This window comes from Panthera pardus, unplaced genomic scaffold (assembly GCF_024362965.1).
Source record: "Panthera pardus isolate Hobbes unplaced genomic scaffold, ASM2436296v1 HiC_scaffold_8, whole genome shotgun sequence".
Classification (NCBI taxonomy): domain Eukaryota; kingdom Metazoa; phylum Chordata; class Mammalia; order Carnivora; family Felidae; genus Panthera; species Panthera pardus.
Genome location: NW_026527013.1, coordinates 9291349 through 9313161, shown reverse-complemented (window position 1 = coordinate 9313161; position 21813 = coordinate 9291349). Strand labels below are relative to the sequence as shown.

General features: G+C 53.1%; 2 protein-coding genes across 3 annotated transcripts; one reads left to right on the top strand and one right to left on the bottom strand.

Moving 5' to 3' along the window:
* Positions 1 to 183: 183 nt before the first annotated feature.
* SYCE2 (synaptonemal complex central element protein 2) lies at positions 184 to 15001 on the top strand. Of its 2 annotated transcripts, none has more exons than XM_053897161.1 (5): positions 184 to 293; positions 956 to 1071; positions 11868 to 12042; positions 13486 to 13674; positions 14827 to 15001. In XM_053897161.1, the coding sequence occupies exons 1-5, from the start codon at positions 279 to 281 to the stop codon at positions 14872 to 14874; spliced, it is 543 nt and encodes a 180-aa protein (XP_053753136.1). In that variant the 5' UTR covers positions 184 to 278; the 3' UTR covers positions 14875 to 15001. The 2 variants fall into 2 exon arrangements, with proteins under 2 accessions (XP_053753136.1, XP_053753135.1); XM_053897160.1 differs by having other exon boundaries at positions 11832 to 12042.
* Positions 14163 to 20384, bottom strand: GCDH (glutaryl-CoA dehydrogenase). The gene is made up of 12 exons (XM_019427544.2): positions 20262 to 20384; positions 20046 to 20175; positions 19921 to 19956; positions 19484 to 19627; positions 19271 to 19333; positions 18831 to 19001; positions 17992 to 18121; positions 17694 to 17910; positions 17063 to 17166; positions 16677 to 16802; positions 16190 to 16350; positions 14163 to 14737 (listed from the first exon to the last, which is right to left on the bottom strand). The coding sequence occupies exons 2-12, from the start codon at positions 20134 to 20136 to the stop codon at positions 14664 to 14666; spliced, it is 1317 nt and encodes a 438-aa protein (XP_019283089.1). The 5' UTR covers positions 20137 to 20175; positions 20262 to 20384; the 3' UTR covers positions 14163 to 14663.
* Positions 20385 to 21813: the final 1429 nt, after the last annotated feature.

Genomic DNA, 21813 nt, shown 5'->3' with positions numbered 1-21813 from the left:
CCCCCCACCCACAGAGCGCCCAGGATCCTCCCTTCTGGGCACACGCACGCCCAGAGACCGCCCCCTCCTCCCTCCAGGCGGCGCCCGCTGCGCGCGCAGCCCCTGGGACGGCCCAACCGCGGATTAACGGCCGACTCCGCCCCGCTGCGCGCGCTAGTTCCCAGAAAGAGGCGGAACCAGGCGCGCGTGATGCAGCACGTGCCCGGGGGGCGCGCGAGCCGGGGGGCGGGGCCGGCGCGTGCGCAGAGAGAGGGAAGGAGAAGGCGGGAAAAGACAGGATGGAGCGGCAGGGAGTACGCGGCGTTTGTTGCCTTCGCGTGGGCGGCGGGCGGACAGACTGGGAACGGCCGAGATCTCGGGCTTCCCTGGCGGACCAGAACCCTGCCGCTTGCCTCCTACCGTCGAGGCCACGCCTCGCCCGGCCGGGCCCCGATTTCTTGACTGACTGACCGGGCCCTGACTGACGGACGGGGGGGGGGGGGGGGGGGGCGTGTGACTGACACGGGCCGGAAGGACAGACTTCCACGCATGGCGCGTGGCAGGAGCAGGGTAGAGAAAGTCTCAGACACCCAGGCGCCGCACCCTTTTCTTTTCTACTTTTTCCCCTGCCTCTTCTCCTTCCTCGAAGGACTCGAGCCAGCACACACACCCCCAGTTAGGAGCCCGGGGCCCCTAGCGCCCCTCCCGGAGCCCCTGCCCTCACCCCAGCCCGCCCCGGTCTCCCCGCCTCCGTCCTCCGGCGCTCCGAGCGCAGGGCCGTCCCAGCGCACGTCCCCGACCTCGTGGTGCCCGTCCCAGCCCCGCGCGTCTCTCCTGGGGGGGGGGGGGGTCCCCGGCCTTGCGCAGCGGCACACGGAGGTGCCCGGGGTCGAAGGGACGGGAAAGGGGAGGGGGGGGGTCTGACCCCTTCTCGCCTTCCCTCCTCTGGCCTCTCAAGCGCTGGCTGTGCTCACAGGTCGACCTGCCCCACGTAGAGTGCAAGGACCCGGAGCCACAGCCGCTGGGGGACAGCAAGGAGCGGCAGCAGGACGAGGAGAGCCGCGAAGAGGAAGCCGGTCGGGGGCCAGCCAGGTGAGGAAGCCCCCCCCCACCCCGGCCCGACGGGGTCCACACCCTTCTCGTTCCCCCCCCACCCCCACCCCCACCCACCCCGGTTCTTCCGCGAGCCCCTGCCGGTGTCTGCTTTGGGTGCCTTTGCCCCGCGGAGAGGTCGCGCACCTGCTACGTGCCCGGCATGGTGCAAAGCGCTGGGACACAGCCGGGAGCTGACACTCGAGTGGAGGAGACAGACTGGCGGGGCGGGGGGGGGGGGGGGGGGGGAGCGGCGGGAGCGGGAGGGGATAGGGAGAGAGTGCCGGTTCAGATCAGAGAATCGCGGAAGTCTTCGTGGAGGAGGTGACGAGTGCACCCTGAGGGTAGGCAGAACTGTGCGGGAGGAGCCCAAGAGGAAGCTGGTAAGAGAGACAGACAGGTTAATGGGACTTCGGGTGTTCGTTGCCCGTGAAAAGGTTTGAAATCGGGGGACACGAGGAGATGACAAGCCGGGCAAGGACTGTTGTTAATAAAGCTTTATTGGCACATAGGCACGCTCGTCTGTGGCTGCTTCTGCCCAGTCGAGTTTTTGCGGCTGAGACCACAGGGCCCCCAAAGCTGAAAAGGTTTACTACCCGGACCTTTGTAGAGGTTTGCAGTCCTCTGGGCGAAGGCATTAAAAGTGTCCCTCTGGCTGCCGTATGTAGAGAATAGATCGGCGAGGGCAGGAGTGGAATCTGGGAGACCAGTGAGGAGGGAGTCGGAATCATCCAGGTGCCAGGTGATTCCAACGTGGCCTGGGGTGATCTGCTGAGATGATGAGAAGTCGGATTCTGGATATATTTAAGAAGGTTGGGGGGGGGCGCCTGGGTGGCTCGGTCGGTTGAGCGTCCGACTTCGGCTCAGGTCATGATCTCACGGTCCGTGAGTTCGAGCCCCGCGTCGGGCTCTGTGCTGACAGCTCAGACCCTGGAGCCTGTTTCAGATTCTGTGTCTCCCTCTCTGACCCTCCCCCGCTCATGCTCTATCTCTCTCTGTCTCAAAAATAAATAAACGTTAAAAAAAAAATTAAAAAAAAAAAAAGAAGGTGGGACGGACAGAAACAGCTAAGGGACTAGCTGCTGGAGCCAAAGAAAGAGCGGCATATCAGGGATGACCCAGACAGCTTTTCTCTCGCACATTTCTTTATTCACTACGTAAGTTTCTTTATTGAGGGTCGTCTTTGGCCGGACGCTGATGCCGAGCATGCAGCAGTGAACAAATCGGAATTTCTGCCGTCCTGGAGCTTTCTTTCACTGAGCAGTATGCACTTAAAGTTCCTCTGTGTCTTCTCATGGCTCGATAGCCCATTTCTTCCCAGTGCTGAATAACACTCCATGGTCTGGATGGACCGCAGTTTGCGCATCCGTTCACCTGCTGAAGGACGTCTCGGTTGCTTCCACGTTTGGGCAATTCTGAACAGACCTGCTGTAAACATTCATGTACAGGTTTTTGAGTGGACCTGAGTTTTCACTTCCTTTGGGAAAATACCGAGGAGCACAAGTGCTAGATCAGACGATAAGAGTATATTTAGTTTTGCCATGGGGCGCCTGGGTGGCTCAGTCGGTTAAGCGGCTGACTTCAGCTCAGGCCATGATCTCACGGTTCATGACTTCAAGCCCCGCGTCAGGCTCTGTGCTGACAGCTCAGAGCCTGCAGCCTGTTTCGGATTCTGTGTCTCCCTCTCTCTGACCCTCCCCTGTTCATGCTCTGTCTCTCTCTGTCTCAAAAATAAATAAACGTTAAAAAAAATTTAAAAAAAAAAGAGTATATTTAGTTTTGTCAGAAACTTTCAAACTCCTTCCAAAGGGGCTGTGCCAGCTTATAGCCCCGTCATGAATGAGAGAGTGTTCCTGTGGCTTGGCATCCTCGCTAGCATTTGGTGTTGTCGGTATTTTGGATTTTTCACCATTTTAATAAGTGTGAAGTAGTATCTCCTTGTGTTGACTTAGAGTTTCCTGAGGAGATACGAAGTCAAACAGCTTCTCATTTGCATGTTTGTCATCCATATGTCTTTTCTGGTGAGCTGTCCAGATCTTTTGCTCATTCTTTAATCTGGTTGTTTATTTCCTTATTGGTTGTTTTTTTGTTTTTTTGAGAGAGAGAGAGAGAGAGAAAGTGCAAGCAGGGGAGACGCAGAGGGAGAGAGGGAATCACAAGCAGGCTACACACTCCGCATGAGCCCAGCGTGGGGCTCGATCTCATGATCGTGAGATCATGACCTGAACCAAAATCAAGAGTCGGACACTCAACCGACTGAGCCACCCAGGTGCCCCTGTTTCCTTACTGTTTCGAAGAGTTCGTTGTATATTTTAGACCAGTCCTTTCTCAGGCATGTATTTCACAACGATTTTCTCCCAGTTTGTGGCCTGTCCTTTCATTCAGTTTGTTCATTGTGTCTTTTGCAGAGCAGAAGTTTTTCATTTTAATGAAGTCCAACTTACCAATTTTTTTCTGTTGATATTATATCTAAGAAGGTCCTCTAGATTCTTTCCTTTGATCTCTTCCGGAAGTTTTATAGTCTTGTGTTTGACATTCAGGTCTGTGATCTAGTTTTTGTGAAAGTGTGAGATCTGTGTCTAGTTTTTTTTCCCCCCTACCGCTCTCCAGTTATTTCAACACCATTTGTTGTAAAGACTCCTTTCCCGTTGAATTTTCTTTGCTCCTTTGTCAAAGATTAGTTGACTGTATATGTGTGGGTCTATTTCTGGGCTCTCCACTCTGTTCTCTTGATCTGTCGTCTGTTTGTTCACCAATAGCACACTATCTGGATCACTGCAGCTTTATAGTAAGTTGAGGTCAAGTAGCATCAGTCCTCCGCCTTTGTTCTTCTACTTCAGTATTGTATTGGCTATTCTAGGTCTATTGCTGAGCTGATTTTCTAAAAGACAAGTTAATAATAATGTCATTTCAATTGGTGGCAAGCGCTGTGAAGAAGCAAAATAGGGTAAGGACCAACTAGAGCGATAGGGAGTTTGGAGTAGTCGGGGAAGTTCTCTAAGGAGGTCTCGGGAGAAGAAACAGCCGCGAGGCCTCGGGGGCCCATATATGCCAGGCCGAGGATGAGGTCTCTGAGGTAGGAATAAGCTTGGTGTGTTCACAAAACAGTGATAAGCCCAGCATATCAGGCATTGTGATTGGCAGCAGGGATCCCCTGAGTCCACCGGGCAGATGTGTTCATACCCTCCCGGTGCTTCCATCTGACCGAGAGGCAGATGCCGAACAAGCACTGACAAAGAAGAGATTGGGGCGCTGGGAAAACATTTCCCCCGGGGGCAGCCAGCCCTGAATAGGGAGCCAGAGACGGCGCCCTTGAAGAAGCAGCACTGAATACAAAGGTAAGGGAGAGTGGATGTTGGGTGGCCATGGGGGTCGGGAGGAGGAGTTTAGAAGAGTTCATGCAAAGCCCCTGTGCGGTTCAGGGAGCGGAAGGCAGGTCAGTGTGGCTGGGTGTGGGTGTGGGTGTGGGTGTGGGTGGGAGTGCAACAGGAACACCGGAGAGCTTGGCAGACGCCAGGTCACAAGGCGTTGTGTCAGCTATGGACTTACTCTGAGGACTTTTTTGGTAATAACTTTATTGAGATATAATTCACGTGCTTTACAATTCACAAACTTACGATGTACAATTCAGTTATTTTTAGTATATTCACAGAGCTGTGCAACCATCACCACAGTCAGCTATAACCTTTTCTTCGCCCCAAAAAGAAACCTTGCACCCCTTAACCATCATCCCCTCGTCTCTGCATCTTCCCCAGCCCCCTGGTAACCACTACTTTCTGTTTCCATGAATTTGCTTCTGCTGGACATTTCATATAAATGGAATCCTACACTTATGTGGTCCTTTGTGACTGGTTTCTGTCACTGAGCCCAGTGTCTTCAGGGTTTATCCATGTATCAGAACTTCATTTCTCTATGCGGCTGAATAATATTCTATATTATGGGATCCACCACATTTTATTTATCCATTCATTGGTTGGTGGACATTTGAGTTGTTTCTGCTTTTTGGTCCTTGTGAGTAATGCTGCTGTGAAGATCCATGTACAAATTTTAGTGTGGACATATATTTTTTCATTTCTCTGGGATAGATACCTAGGAGGGGAATTGCTGTGGCAGAGACGTGCCATGTTCTGGTTCCTGTATTCCAAAGACACTGGCTGCGTTGTGGAGAATGGGTGGGAGGGGACGTGAGTGGACACGGGGAGACCTCCCCTGGAGGTAGCATCTAGCAGGGCAGATGGAGAGGAACTCTTGAGAGGGTGGCAGGATCATTGAGTGAGGCATGAGGAAGGGGAAGAACCAAGGATGCCTCCCGGCTAGTGTGCTACGAAACAGTGAAAATGCCCGTGTGTCAGGCATTGTGATTGGCACCAGGGACCCTCCAGCTGTGGTGTGCTGGAGCCAGCGCCTCCCAGCTCGAAAGAGCTGGTTCTACACATCTCTTCCCAACATAGCACATAGTGACTTTTTGTTGGTAGCTCGCGATTGGCTATAGTGGGAGTCTGCACCATGGAAATTGGCAAGCATTACCGATCAGACCTTTTTTTCTCCCCCACAGAGAGCCACTTGCTAAGTGTTTACTAGCACACCGCTTTAGACTGGTTTCCAGCAGGTAGTGGTTTCGGTGGCAGAGGCAAGAACACGGGTTCCATTTTACCCTTATTGAGCTTGAGGTGACTGGGGACATGCATGCGAACGCATCCAGAATACAGCCCGACTTGCTGACCTGGAACTCAGGGTGGGACAAGGGACTTCAGGTGGACTGTGGGTGTCACTGTTTCAGAGACAGGGGCAGGGTGAGTGAGCTCACCTGGGGAAGGAGTGAGACAAGGCCAGGCTCGGGACAGGACTCTGAGGACTCTGGGTATAAAGCCAGCTTCTCCCCACCTCCCAGATTCCTCAGTTGTAAAGCAGGCTACAAGGTGGGGTGGTTTCTAGATGTGTATGATCAATTCAGGACCAGAAAAAAAGAAGGAAATGACTGAAGTCATTTGCTTGATAACATCTTCCTGCAAATAGCATGTTTAGACCTGGATTTAAGTGACAGACACAGACAATAGCATATCAAAGACTTCATAAGTTCCACAGGAGCTTTGGGCCGAAAAAACAGATGGATTAGAACTGGTGCAAGGGCCAATTAATAGATCAGCAGCAGACACTCCGTGACATGATTAAAATGTGAACACATTTTGGGAGAGAAAAGCAGAATGTGAAGAATGGGTTCAGTAGCTTTGAGTCAAACCTTCCCCCTTCCTGGCTGTACTTCAGCAAAACCTCATTTTGCCCAAGCAGCGGAGATTCTGTTGTGTTCCTCCTTGAATGTTTGATTAGCTTGCCTCCCCTCCTGGGCCTGCCGCCTGCGGTGGTCAGAAGTGGCTGGCGGATTGTTTACTTGTATATCTGTTAGAGGCCACGGAGGGAGGGCCCCGCCAGCGGGCGGCTCTGGCTCAGACGCCTGCCAATCACAGCTTTACCTGGAGCGAACAGATGGTCTCTTTACTTAGACCCATTTCCTCACCGTTCCCGGGCCCCCTGCCAGCGCGGGCCCTACTCGGGAACTGTGTCCTAATCCTCACAACCGAATTTGGGACTCCTTAGGAGGACAGATCGTAAAAGATGAGCGTGGTAAAGTGTTCACAGCCCCCACCCCGAGTCTCCACCACTCGACCCCTCTGCGGGCCATGCCCACCCAGCCTGCTTTGTTGGGCCTACTTCCATTCTCTGGCATCCATCCAGAGTTGGGCAGCAGAAGCAGGCCTGGGAATGGGGGAAGCCAATGAAGAGGACACTGTGCATTTTGTTTATTAAAGTTAATTGGTGAACGCAGGCCCAGGGAAGCCTATGATTCATTAGCATCCCGATTAATATGCAGCTGCTGAGTATTAAGAAAAATGAAATGGAAAAAAGGAAATCCCCAAAGGAGAGGTTGGAAAAAATCAGGAAGCTCTCTGCAGACATCTGATGCAGGCCTTTGTCCCACCACGAAATTTGAATGAGATGAATTCAAGTGATTTTTCACCATTTGCATAGCTGCCATGAAGCCCGCTCCAGCCCCATCCCTCGAGCCTGAGAAAGGAGCGACTTTGAACTGTCAGCAGCTCCAGCAGCTTGTGAGCAATTACATAAAAAGAAGCACCTGTTTTTATCGTTGATTTTAATTTCAGGATCCTTACACTGTCGGGACAAGGCAACTATGGGTACAAGGAAGTTTGTGAGCAGGAATGTTTCACCTGGCTCTGGAAGAAGTTCCTTCCTTTAAGCATTCATTGAATATCTGTGCCGCCTTGGGGATGTGCAGAATGCACCCCCCATCCTGACCGTGCACAGTGTGCTGGAAGGATTGAATGTGTATAAACCACGGGAGTGTTGTGATCAGTAAGTGGAGGTGCTGTGGGTGCAGTAGCAGAACTCCGAATGGTGAAGCTGTATGAAGGGAAAGTCATTTCAGGCAAAAGCTGATGGGTTTGGTGAAGTTGTTGAAGGTTCCAAATTGCTCAGAGTGGAGGGTAGAAAGGGAAGGTGGCAGCTAGGGCCCTCCCTGGAAGGCCCTGTGTGCCGTGCTAGGGAATGTACTTGATACTGTGGCAGGTGAGAACTCTCATAAGCTGTCAGGCAGGAGTAGGACATCAAATTGCAGTTCAGAAGGTCCCTAGGGACCGGGTGAGACATGATAGGTGAATTGCACATGATGGAGACGAAATGACAGATTTGGGAGAGATTAAGGAGTTAGAAAGGAGGGCTTTCTCACAGGATGTGGAGGATCAGAGAGAAGCTGGACTGTAGACTCACTGCTGAGTTTCTGGCATGGGAACTAGGTGGCTTTTGGTGTCATAGGAGGATGTTGATACCAGCATGCACATTCGAAGGAGTTTCAGATGCTTCTGGGACAGCTAAGTAGAGAAGGTCTGGAGGTAGTCAGATATGTTGTTGGGAGCTCAGGAGACAGACATGGACCAAGAATAAGCTTGAAGGTTGTGGTAGCTTGAAGATGGATGGTAATGAAAGCCCTTGCTGGCCATTCATTTATTCCATGCCCCTTTACTACTGCTATCATGAAACGTAGGTGAGTGACACATAGCCCAGTCCCCCCAGAGACTATGGGGGAGAGGCTAAGGTGCAGTCGGTGACACGGTAGGTGCTGTGTGCACGTAACTCAGCTAGAAGAGAGTTTCTAGAAGAGGCAGGATGTAGGTAGGGAAAAGGACTGCCAGGGCATTCCAGCTACAAGCGTGCCTTTGGGGAATGACAGGTTGTGCATTGTGAGGTGGTGGGTTAGCAGGAAAGGCCAACAGGGAGGAGGTTTGAGGGTTCTGGCTTCAGAGCAAGGATGTGAACGATGGTGTAAAGGGAAGAGAGCAGGGCCAGCAACAGAGCCTGGGGATGCCACGTGATGGGAATGGCAGGGAAGGGTGGAGTCAGAAGGTCAAGGGACTTATGGTCTGAGGTATCTTCCAGGTGCCACTGGGGACCTTGGCAGGAGACTCTTCATTTGAGAACTGGGGCAGGAACAAGTGGGCTGAGAAGAGAGTGAGAGGTGAGACATGTGCTCAGAAAGTGTCAGCAGCTCTTTCTAGAAGAGCTACGTGGCCGTGAAGGGGAGGAAAGAGGAAGGTGGCTGGCCGAGGGATAGCTGGTGTCTGAGGGGAGGGGTATGGGTATGTGTGTTGTTTTAATACGTAAAACTGGAGATGCCATGCCTTGGAAAGGGCCAACCCAGAAGAGAGATCAAAGGTACAAGAAGAGGGCAAGGTGCAAAGGGGATTGGGATCAGGAGCCTGGCAGAGGCATGGAACCCTTCACTGACTGCCAAGCTGGGAGTTTGGAAAGAGGAGGGGTAGTTGTGGATGCATTTATGGGGGGTGCAGTGGAGGGAGTTATTGGCCTGCACTGTTTCTGTGTCTGCTCAGCCTGAGGGGAAGCAAGTGTGGGATCAGGGACAGGAGAATTATGAAAGTTTGGAATGACTTGAGAGGAATGAGAAGGAGGAGACCAGAGCACAGGCAGGATTCCCAGTCCTAAGGACTCCCAGAGGCTCGAGAGCAAGACTCTGCAGTAACCCTGTTCACGGGATCATGATTTCGTCCAATGTCATTCAAGTTCCTGAGTTTGAGAAAAATACAGCACTTGGTTACGAGAGTCAGGGTGGAGTTTTGGTGTGGGTGTGACACAGGGTTGAAGGGAAGAGCAACTGAGGCCCCCAGCTGGAGACTGAAGTAATAGAGCCCCTGGTTTAGGCTGAACAGGAGGGCAGTCAGTGCTTGAGGTCTCAGGGAAATCAAACGCCAGGTTTTCTTGAACCTGTGTCCCCAACTTCATTACCATCATGCAAAGCATGCCTGTCTTTTTAGGAGCCATCCATTTTGTGTTTTTCACATGCATCCAAATGTTACAAAAGTCTGAATGTGAAAATACCAGTGTGGGGGTGCCTCACAGTCTCAGGGTTGTGAGTTTGAGCCCCATGTTGGGTGTAGAGATTACTTAAGAATAAAATCTTAAGGGGCACCTTAAGTCAGTCAGTTAAGCATCTGACTTTGACACAGGTCATGATCTCATGGTTTGTGCGCTCGAGCCCTGCTTCTCTCTCTCTCTGCCCCTCGTGGGATTCTCTCTCTCTCTCTGCCCCTCACTCACTTGAGTCCTTTCCTCTCCCCCCCAAAAAATAATAAATTTTCTAAAAATCTTAAAAAATAAGAAAAAAGTGACAGTGTCCAAGGTCTGAATTAATCTTCTTTTGCCTCACTTCCCTGAAGGAAAGGAGTAATCGCAAGCTAAGGGGGTCATAAACTCCTTTGGTAAACCTTTGTCCTACAGTAAAATGACTTTTTATGAGAATGCTCAGGAAGCCTTTAGTTGCTCTGTTGTTTTCTAGTTGACATAAGTCTTCGCTATAGATCATCTGCCTCAGGGACACACTTTCCCATCTTGATAAATGCACGCGTGTCCTGCCTTGGAGGCTGGTGAACTTGTATGTTTTGTACAAAGCCAGAGGAGGAAAGAATAGATCAGATGGAAGGTGTCCTTAATTCATTCGACAAACAATGGAAGATTTACTATGTGGTGAGTGCTGGGAATTCAGAGATAAATAGGACACAGCCCTCTGGCGGGGGGGTGGGGGGGTGGGGAAGGGATGTGAGTTGTGACAAGCACATGCAGTGATAGAGACAGGCACAGGGTCCTGGACACGTTCTCAAAGGAGCATTGGCCTGGGCTAGGCCTCATAGGTCAAGTCAGAGAGTCAGCACAAGCCAATGAGGCAAGAAATGATCTGGCAAAAGGAATACTCAAGGGCCAGGACACAACTGAAGTCTTGGGCCTGGGAACTTTCATGCAGATGAGAGCTCTGGACACCCAGGCTCTTGTGCTTAGGGATTTTACTGTGCTTGTATCCTGAGCCAAATGAAGAGCTTAGCCAGTCAGGAAACCACCAAGAAAAATAGTTTTATGGGGGAAGCATCCAAAACTCAAGATGTAATTTTCTAAGGAATCGGTGCCTGGCTTGTGGTCTTGGCTGACCTTATGGTTGCTCATCACCTGGTGTGTTTAGGAGCTGCTCTCTTGGCACCTCTGAGTCTCAGCCATTAAGACCTGGGAGGACCTCAGAGGGTGAAGAAACTGAGGACCCCAGGGGCAGCAGGACGTGGGCTGCGAGTCAGGCCACCTGGGTGCCATACCCAGCTCTGCCACACACTGGCAGAGAAAGTGACATAACCACGCTGAGCCTGTGTCCTCAGCTGTGAGGTAGGTAAAGATGATGAGTGGACCAACCCCAAAGCATGGTCAAGAGGATGCAGCACAGGCGTTGAGCTTAGCACAGTGCCTGACAGATGGAAGGTGCTTACAGATCAGATAAACCAGAGGTGAAGGACAAAAAGAAATGGGGCCCAGAAACAATGATGCAAGTCCCCCTAATCCTGTTTAAAGAAGAGAGAGATTTGGGGCACCTGGGTGGCTCAGTTGGTTAAGCATCCAACTTTAGCTTGGGTCATGATCTCACCGCTCATGAGTTTGAGCCCCATGTTGGGCTCTGTGCTGACAGCTCAGAGCCTGGAGCCTGCTTCGGATTCTGTGTCTCCTTCTCTTTCTACCCCTTCCCCAGTCCTACTCTGTCTCTCAAAAATAAATAAACGTTACAAAATTAAAAAAAACAAACTCTTGCAGGTCTTGAGAAAGCAATCTATATGCAGACTCCTTTTAAAAAAATTTTTTAAATGTTTATTTTGAGAGAACACACACAAGAGCAGGGGAGGGGCAGGGAGAGAGAGAATCTCAAAGCAAGCTTCGTGGTATCGGTGCAGAGCCCAACATGGGGCTTGATCTCTCGAACCATGAGATCATGACCTGAGCCGAAATCAAGAGTCAGACACTCAACTGAATAAGCCACCCAGGCACCCAATATATGCAGAATCCTTCTAGATTTTTACAGTCTCTGCCCGGATCTATAGTTGTTTATATACTATAAATAGTTTAACTGATGCTTATTTCAAAGCAGCAAGTGGTGTGATGAAATGACTGTGGGTTTTGGACTCAGGCAAATCCCCCTGTTCTGGAACCTTAGGTGGATTTTGTTTGCACCTCTGGGTCTGTTTCCTCAATTATAAAATGAGGATACTGCCCCTGCCTCTCAGGGCAGTGTGTGAATGAAATAAACAAGTGTCGCCCACAGGAGACACACAACACTGGTTCCCCTCCCACCACAGAGCTAATTCAGATCAGCAGCACTCTCAGGAGAGCTTGGTGTTGACCTCAGTTTCCTGTACTTTCAGAAGTCAGGTTTCTAGCCCCTCTATCGCCACCTCCAGTGCCAACCGCCAGCCGATGATGCTAGAAGGGAAGTCAGGACCCTACTTTTCCTCTCTGGACTCGAGCATCGACATCCTGAAGAAGAGGGCCCAGGACCTGATTGAAAACATCAACGAGAGCAGGCAGAAGGACCATGCACTCATGACCAACTTCAGGGACAGCCTCAAGATCAAGGTGACAGATTCTCCCACACACTGCAAAGCCCCGGTCTGCAGGGAGAGGGAGTCCTATGTAAAGGGTGAAAGGGGAGGGAACGAGCTGCTGCTGCTAAGCGAACTGCATATAGTACCACATGACAGGGCCAGGATGAGGAATGAAGGTCCCTCTTGCACCCACAGCCCAGCCGGCCCTCTTATTTCATGCCAGTGCTAATGGCCAGGGGAGTAGGGACTGAGACAGAGCCTTCATTGTCACACCCATTTGTCCTCCAAAAGTTGAATGGTTTGTGGGGTGTCTGACTGGCTCAGTCAGTATAGTCTGCAACTTTTTTTTTTTAATGTTTGTTTCTTTTTTTTGAGAGAGAGAGAGACAGAGTGTGAGCAGGGGAGGGGCAGAGAGAGAGGGAGACATAGAATCCAAAGCAGGCTCCAGGCTCTGAGCCATCAGCACAGAGCCTGACGTGGAGCTCGAACCCAAAAGCTGTGAGATCATGACCTGAGCTGAAGTCAGACGCTCAACTGATGAGCCACCCAGGCGCCCCTATAGCCTGCAACTCTTGATCTTGAGGTTTTAAGTTCAACCCCACATGGGGTGTAGAGATTAGCTAAAATTCTGGGGCACCTGGGTGGCTCAGTTGGTTATAAGTGTCTGACTTTGGCTCAGGTCATGATCTCACTGTTCGTGGGTTTGAGTCCTGCATTGCACTCTGCTGTCAGCGCAGAGTGAATTCTGTCTCCCTCTCTCTCCGCCCCTCCTGCATGCATTCTCTCTCCCTCTCGCTCAAAAATAAAAATAAACATTAAAAAAAACTTCTATGATCCCACTACCCAGAGGCTACTTTGTCACATTTTCTTTTTGAGAGACAGAGACAGAGCATGGCGGGGGCGGGGCGCAGAGAGTGAGAGGGAGACACAGAATCCGAAGCAGGCTCCAGGCTCTGAGCCGTCAGCACAGAGCCCGATGTGGGGCTCGAACCCACGAACTGTGAGATCATGACCTGAGTGGAAGTCGGACGCTTAACTGATTGAGCCACTCAGGCACCCCTGTTACATATTTTCTCACTAACTTGTTTGAGTCTGTTCAATATATATATACATACATATATTTGGGTGACTCAGTCAGTTGAGCATCTGACTCTTGATTTTGGCTCAGGTCATGATCTCACTGTTTGTGGAATCGAACCCTGCATCAGGCTCAACAGCACGGAGCCTGCTTGGGATTCTCTCTCTCCCTTCCTCTCTCTCTCTCTCTCTCTGCCTCTCCCCTGCTGTGCTTTTTCTCTCTCTCAAAATAAATAAACATTAAAAAAAATTCAAAATACAGGCAATTTCACCTCCAGTCACTGGAATTTTTTTACCATTTTTATAAGATATATTGCAGAAATCTTAGCCATTTAAAACAAATGTCTTGTGATGCCCCTTCCTTGATTTTCTAAAAATATGCCTTATTCTTTAAAAGGTTTCAGACCTGACAGAGAAGCTAGAAGAGAGGATGTATCAGATTTACAATCACCACAACAAGATCATTCAGGAAAAGCTCCAAGAGTTCACCCAGAAAATGGCAAAGATCAGCCATTTGGAGACGGAGCTCAAACAAGTGTGCCACACCGTGGAGACAGTGTACAAAGATCTGTGCATCCAGCCTGAGGTACGAGATATAAACTCCTGCATGGGGCCACCTCCTGAGGAAGGAGAGTTGTGGAGGCTAAGACGAAAGCAAATGTCAACACAAACCAAGTCTGTCAGCACCGTGCCCAGCCCTAGACCCCACAGGGGCCACTGTTACTGCAAAACTCCTTCAGATGCTCTTGCCGTCTCACTGGTGGCCCCAGGTTCCCCTCTGCGGTGGTGTGTCTGAGCTGAGAAGCTGGACCGCTGTTATTTCCCACCACTGTGTGGTCAGCTGTGTGGTGACAGAAAGGACAAAGGCCTCTCTGTCTACAGCCCTCCGCCCTGGTCAGCACCTAACCAGGGTTATTACAGCAGAGCCCAAGACTCAAGACACAGGCCAGACCACTTGAGGGGGGGGATCCCCACCACACGGCCCCACGTTTTTCCTGTGACCGAAATGACTTCTTGGGTGCTTACGAGTGGGAAGTGAGAGACACTGATTAAACATGGCCCAACACTGTGGGGTCAGACACGCAGACTCTTTATTATTCTCTCTTTCGCTTTCATTCTGCTCCAACCTCCAGCATAAGGCACTTACCCCCAGGATGGGAGGATCAGAGGGCACACGGTGAACTCTTGCTGTGGCAGGCAGGGGGCGGGGGGGCACGGGGAGGCGGGATTTGCTCAGTCAGACACCAGATCAGTGTCACAGAGACTGCTTCCATGTCACTCTCCTTCCCTCTCCCTGCTCCCCTGTCAAGAGAAGCTTCTGTTCCAAGATAAGTGGAATCCATTCCCATCCACAGTTAAAAGTGGGTTGAGAAACTTGGTACAGAGAGTCCCATCTTCTTTTTAAGGAACACATTTGAATGACTTCAAAGGGAAAATTTTGATAATTAAGAATCAGTGTCTCTCACTTCCCACTATAAAAATTGGCTCCATCTGCCACCTCCCTGAGTAAGCTCAGAGCGTAGCATTTCCCTGGGAAGGAGCCGGAGGCCATCTGGGCTCCCGGGTGAAGTGTGCTCACTTGCTGGCCGTGAACGCTTGGATCCCCGTGATTGCCCTTCCAAGGATCAGAGCGTGAATGTCGTGAGTGCCTGGACAAGACAAATACAGAGTTGGTTTGGAGTCTGAACAGCTCATGACTTCCCTTTAAAGTCAATCTTCATGTCTCTCCTCCCCCTAGGCTATTACTGCGGAAGAAGAACAAACCCACAGAGATGGTGAGAGCTGACAGCTTCTGGGAGAGTCCCCTCTTAGGCTCAGAGGCCACCATTCAGGCCATGCTGAGAAAATTGTTTTTCACAGTTCTGTAAGGCATCTTGGCAAAAAATGAAATAAAATAAAATAATCCAAAAGTCCTTGTGCCAGACCCAAAACTTCAGCAAGCCCAGCTCTGGCCATGGGCCCGGCTTTGGCACTCCCTGCGCTTGGCAAATTCACCCCCTCCCCTGCACAGGTGGTTAAATGTTTGATTTTCAACCCATTCATGCTCCTTTCCCAGAGGCTGAGATTGCTGCAGAGCTCTGTGGGGACAGGTCAGGCCCTTCTTAGCTACAGATGGGATGGGAAAGCAAGTATCAGACAGATTGCTTGTCCCAGCTGATCTCCCCTGTCCTAAAGCCACTATCCCCGTGTCCCACATCCTCTGCTCTTAACTCTGGGTAACATTTTACAGCCCTCAGTGCTCTTATATGCTTTTCCTCAGCTTAAAGGGGTAGAAGGCAGGGATTACTGCCTCCTTCTTATGGAGCAAAATAAGTGTGTTTATTTCCTAAAGTGTATATCTGATCTGGTCCCTCCCCTGCATAAAACACCCTGAAGGCCCTCCTCTGCTTGTCCTCAGGGTCATTCCCACACCTCAACCCTCCCTCTTGCTTTTTCTGGAATGTCCCATCCAGAATAGCATACAGAAGCTATTTCAAAAAAAAGAAAGAATAAGAAAAAGCTATTTCACTGCCTCTGCCCAGGGAGCTATACCTCTCTTAAGGCCTAACATGCTCCCACTTTCTTCCCAAGATAAGCACCCGCCTCTTACAACTCCCCCTTTTTCTGCCTGGCTCATACTAGACTGTACTTTTTTTAATGATTTTTCTTCCATGTCTGTCTTCCCCAGGGGTTCTGGGCCCAGTGTTAGTCACAACCAGTTCCCAGGTGCAGACACCACAGCCTGGTCATGATTTATCTTTTTTTTTTTTTCTCTTAACATAAAAGGGAGTGGTGATTCCCGTGTGTAGCTGCACTCTTGCTCCCTGGCATCCACCAGCTCACTCTAGGCATCGTGCCCCACTCTGGGGATGCCCAAGGAGGTTGGAAGCAGTCTGGGGAGCACCCCTCCTCCCGAGCACCATGGGGGAAAGGGCTGAGAGCATTTCACTTCCACAGTCCCAGTGTGAGCTACCCCTAATAAGAATACAGAGGGGGACTTGCCCCAGGTCACACTGCTAGTGATGACAACTGGGAGCAGGGCTCAGGCCTGCTGTCCCCACCCCCCTTCTCTAGACAGTGAGGCCGCTGTAACACTCCTCCCCACAGAGCCCCAGCCCTACCTTCATAGGTGTTCACAGACTCCAGGTTCATGACATGCCGGATCACGTGATACTCATCAGAAATCCCATTCCCCCCTAGCATGTCTCGGGCCTGGCGGGCGATATCCAGGGCCTTCCCACAGTTATTCCTCTTCAGCAGGGAGACCATTTCCGGAGTGGCCCTGGGAGTGGCACAGACATGGAACAAGTAAGGGGTCACAAAAACCTGACCCCAGGCATCCCTAAGCCCTGGGCAAACCCCCCTGGGCAAAGCCAGGGGAAAAGATTCCCCAAGTCACAGACACAGCAGCAGACACTGAACTCCCAGTTAGGGATAAGCGGGCAGTCTTGTCCCATCAAGGCCAAGAGGGCAAGAAGAGATAGGTCCCCAGGAACCACCAGGCAGGAAGGACATTTCTCCCCAGGGCCAGCCACCACCATGTCCAGGAGGGGCACGGCGTCCCTTCCTTGCTGCCTCCACCCTGCTTCCCCGATATGCGGCCCCTACTTGTCTTGGTCCTTTAAGCGGCCAAGCTGCAGGCAGGCGTGAAGGCCCAGCGTGATCTCAGTGAGCATGTCTGCCAGCTTCTTCTGAATCAGCTGGTTCCTGGCCAGGGGGGCCCCGAACTGGATCCTAGGCGGGCAAGTTCAGGGTAAGTATGAGCAAGTTCACGCCCCAGCCTAGGAAGCCTTCCCAGGCTGCCTCAGCCCTCGCTAAGTTCACCCTGGCCGTGTCATTGACTCAGCCCCTCACTGCTCAAAAGGACTTCCCAGGCTGTTACACCGAGTGAGAAACTTACGTCCGGTGGGCGGGGAATGGGGAGACACCAGTTGGGTAAGGGATGGAGCCCCTGCCCCCCCATCCCCAAGAGCCCTCCTGGCAACCCCACAAACCTATCCAGGGTGTACTGCCGGGCTGTGTGCAAACAGAATTCGGCAGCTCCGAGCACGCCCCAGGTGATGCCAAACCGGGCATTGTTTAGGCAGCCAAAGGGCCCCTGTAGGGTTGAGAGAGGGGCCTCAGCCCCACCGGGAGCTGAAAGGCCCTGTTCTCAAGTAGGGGGAAGCCCCCTCTCCAGACACGCAGTCAGTATAAACAGAGGGACTCAGGGCAGCCATTTGGATCCCACACGGTCCTGGCACCAGAGCTCATGCACAGCAAGTCTTGCTCGGCGCCTGCTCACCCTTGGTTTGCACGCAGTTTTACCCAGCCCAGGGTCTGGGTTGGATGCTCAGGTCTAGGAGGTGACATAAGGAGACAAAAAGATGCACACGCATCAAAGGGTTAAACTGGTTCCGGACTGTATGTGGCCAGGGCAGAGCCGGTATGAGCAAGATGGTCACCAAAGGGGCAACTTCCACACATCGGAGAGCCAAGCAGAACCTCTCAGAATCACTAGTGTGTGGGCTCCACAAGCACAGGGACTGTGTCTGTTCCCCAGCTGGGTCCCCGGCCTGGCGCCTGCCCAAGAAAGCTGAGCCAGCAGGTGACCTGATACCAGTTCCCAAGGTGGCCATTGCTCACCGACAGACCAGATACATCAGGCAGCACGTTCTCCTCCGGCACCTCCACACCGTCCATGACGATCATGCCTGTGGACGACGCCCGCAGGGAGAACTTGCCCTCAATCTTGGGGGCTGAGAGGCCCCGCATCCCCTTCTCCAGCAGGAAGCCCCGAATGCGGCCATCTTCACATCGAGCCCACACTACAAACAGGTCGGCCACAGGTGAATTGGTGATCCTGGGGGAGGGACAGGCAGTGAGGATCTGGCCACCTCCCCCCTGCCCCTGCCCACCTGCCTGAGACACCCAGACCCCTCACCAGGTCTTGGTCCCGTTGAGGGTGTAGCTCTTGTTAGATGGGTTGTGACGGGCTCTGGTCTCCATGCTGCCAGGGTCACTCCCATGGTTGGGCTCTGTGAGCCCGAAGCAGCCCAGGAGCTCCCCCTTGGCTGCAGGCACAAGACAGGGTCACAAATCTGCCTGTCCCCCACTCATCCCCTCAACTGAAAATTGTCAGTCTCTCGATCAAGCCAGGCCAAAGGCAGACCCAACCCTGCTCTCGTGGCACTCCCGGGGGGTATGGGGACAGCCTCAGCCCCCCAGGCCACAGTAACAATGCCACGATGGGGAGAGGCCGCCACAGGAGTCAGGAAGGAGTCAGATAATCTGTCTTAAAGTCAGTGAAAAGGAGTTAAGCAGGAGGAGGAAGGACGGAGAAGAGTGGTCCCAGCAGGGGGTACAGAGGTGCCAAGGCCCAGTAGTACATTCGGAGAATCCCAAGAAGCCGAGTCTGGCTGAGGAGAAGCAGTCAAGAGAGTGGCCAAAGGTGAGCTGGAATGGTCAGCAGAGGCCTACTCATGCGCGGCCTTGTGGACTCAGTCAGAAAGTCAAGACTTTAAACTCTGGGCTGGGGATGGGGGAGCAAATTAGGAGGGAGATGATGGTGGTGAGAGAGGGGCAGAGTCGAGAGAGACCCAGGAGGGGACAGTCCGGATCAGACGGAGCAGCGGGGCCCCGGGATCTGCAGGGAATCTCGGTGGCCACTGGGGCTATCTTGGAAGTAGGGGAAGAAGGCAGGCTCTGGGGACAGTCCCACTCCCAAGTTCCAGACCACTGGGACGGTCTGGTTTCCGGCAGGCTCCACAGGCAGCTGCTCACCCAGCCGGGGCAGGTACTTCTGCTGCTGGGCCTTGCTGCCATAGGCGTAGATGGGGTGCATGACGAGGGAAGACTGGACGCTCATTGCTGACCTATAGCCGCTATCCACCCGCTCCAGCTCTCGGGCTAGGAGCCCATAGGCCACAGACGAGACTCCAGCACAGCCATACCCTGAGGGGAGGGGAGGGAAGACAGGGCAACGGGAGACAAAGCCCAGTGTGACTCCTGGGGTCCAAGAGACGGAGCTCCATAAGGGAGCCCAAGGAGGGGGCACCAAGCTGGCCCTAGCTTGAGGGTTTATTCATTTTCCCTCGCAGCCACTTTCAGAAGGAGGCGTAACCGCCTCGCTTTGCAGATTGGGAAACTCAGGATCAGGGATAGGAAGGGGCTTTCCAGGACACAGTGGGGGCGGCGGCGTGTGGAGATAAATCTGTCCCTACCTTTGATGGTGGGGCCCAGCACACCAAGCTCCCCCATCTCTGAGATGATCTCCCGGTGAAAAACTGCAAAGAGACAGATGCCCAAATTCAGGCCCAGCCCCAGCCCACTGGAGCCCCCATCCCAGCGGCACAGGAGTCCAGGGGCCCAGCTAAAGCAGGCAGAGCAGGTGCGCACGGTAGGGAGTGCCCACCCACCCCCGCCTGCCTGGGCACCTTCGTTGCGATTGGCCAGCAGGATTCGGGGCATGAGGCGCTCCTGGCAGTAGGTGCGGAAGGTGTCCCTGATGAGGATCTCATCCGCGGTCAGCTGCTCCTCCAGCAGCAGCGGGTCCCTCCAGTCAAATTCAGGACGTGAGGCTGGGACAGGGAGCAGAGAGTGGGGCCGGGCTTGACTCAGCCCAGCCCACCACCGCACCCTCCTCTCCTGGAATCCTCAGCCCCACTCCTCCACTCCCATCTGGCTCCTGGTGGATGTGGGTTGCAGAGAAGACTGACAAGATGGCATTTCTCCGGGAAACTCACTGCCTCTGGCCCTGGCCACGCCCTGCCTCCCCGCCCCGGCAGTCGTCGATTCTGGGACAGAACCCACCCGGGGCAGACAGACAGCTGGACAAGGGCCGCAGGCGCCCGGCGCAAGGAGGGGTCCTTACACTTGGCCGCTCGGTTCTGTGTCTTCCCGCCCTTTTCTGCAAACACAGGACGGGAAAGTCACCCCGGGAATGTTCCCGAGCCTCCAGTTCCACCCTCCCCGCCCTGCCCCCGACCCGGCACTGACCAGTTTGCGTCGCCGCCGAGCCCCACCCGCGCAGGAGGCTCAGGCCTGGTCCACGGCTCAGCAGCCGCCCGGAAACGCCTCTCAGGGCCATTTGAGCAGCGGACGGGCAAGCGGAGCAACCACGGCCAACCTGGAGGAGCAGGGGCGTCAGAGCGGCGTGGCTCCCACCGGCAGGCCTGGCCCCCGGCACCAATCGCCCCTCTCGCCGGTGCTTACCTGAGGCCTCCGCGCTCACCGTAAGGTCCACAGTACAACAGGCAAAAGCTTCTGACCTCTGGAGGGGTGGGAGGGGCGGATGCCGAATGGGGCCTCTCATTGGTGTGTGCTCGGACTCGGCTCCTCCACAGCTCTGCCTTTTAAAAGGGCCACGGTAGCCTTGCCGGTGGAGCCAGCTTGGCCCAGGCCAAGCTTTATTAGCTGCTTTAAGAAGCAGAACAGGGAGGGGGCGGAAGGTGAGTGCTGGGAGCCAATTGGCCAGCTGGATTCCTGTTCTGATTGGCCCTAGGAGGGGGCTCGGCCTACACCTGATTGGTCAGTTGCAGGGGGCGTGTGCGGAGGGATTCTGGCGTTTAAGTGAGGCAACTGAGGCCCGAGAAAAAAAGAGTCCTGGAACCCAGACCTCGATGTCTCCTCTAATGGGTGCTGTGGGGGTGTGGGGTGGGCTCCAGCGGGCGATCTCAGTCCAACCTGCCAGTCTGTTCCAGGAAGTATGGGTAGCCACGTGTGACTGCGTGCGTGACTTGGAGTGATGCCATGCGCTGTGCTTCAAACGTCTACGTGTGTGATTGTGGCTCTGCATCTGTATGTGGGTGCGTGTGCGACGTTGTGGGGCGGTTGACTGTGGGGCGGTTGTGTGCCACTGTAACTGGGGCTGTGGCTGTGTGCCTGAATGTCTGTGCATTTGTAAGCTGGTGTGACGGTGTTCTGTGTGATCGTGCGTCTGTATGTGTGACTCTACGTTGTGATGGTTTTCTCTCTAGGTGTGTCTATTATTTATGTGACAACACGGCTGGATATTTGTGTGTGTGTCTGTGTGGTTGCGTACCTACATGTGTCAGTGTGATTTGGCCTATGTGCACTTGTGTGTGATTGTGAGCGTGATACGAGTGTCCGCCTGAGTGAATGGCTAGGCTCACCCAGGTCACGTTTACCAGCATTTGTGCGATGTACATTTCAATCTGGGTGCACTGTGTTTAACCATCTCTGTATCTAAGAGGCACGTATCTACCATGACATGGCCTTTTCCCAGGTGGGGAAAGTAAAGCCCAGAAAGCAGAATGATCTTACTCAAGGTTACAGTGGGCCAAGTGCAGAGCAGGGACCAGCCCTGGGATCCAGGCCTCCTGGGAACCAGGAGGCAGGGGGTGGGCCCCTCCCTGCCCACCCAGGAACACATCTTCCCACATAGACACTCTGGGTAATTGTATGTGTGTATCGTGCCCTACCTCATGTATCGGCTCTAAATGACTTATGGGATTGCGTCCGATCACTGGCCTGCATGTCCCCAAGTGCCTGGGGCCTGGGTGTCCCTGGACCCTCCCACTTTCTGGGCCCTTCTTGCCTTTATTTTTATTTTTTTTTTAACATTTATTTATTTTTGAGACAGAGAGAGACAGAGCATGAACGGGGGAGGGTCAGAGAGAGAGGGAGACACAGAATCCGAAACAGGCTCCAGGCTCTGAGCTCTCAGCACAGAGCCCGATGCGGGGCTTGAACTCACGGACCGCGAGATCATGACCTGAGCTGAAGTCGGACGCTTAACCGACTG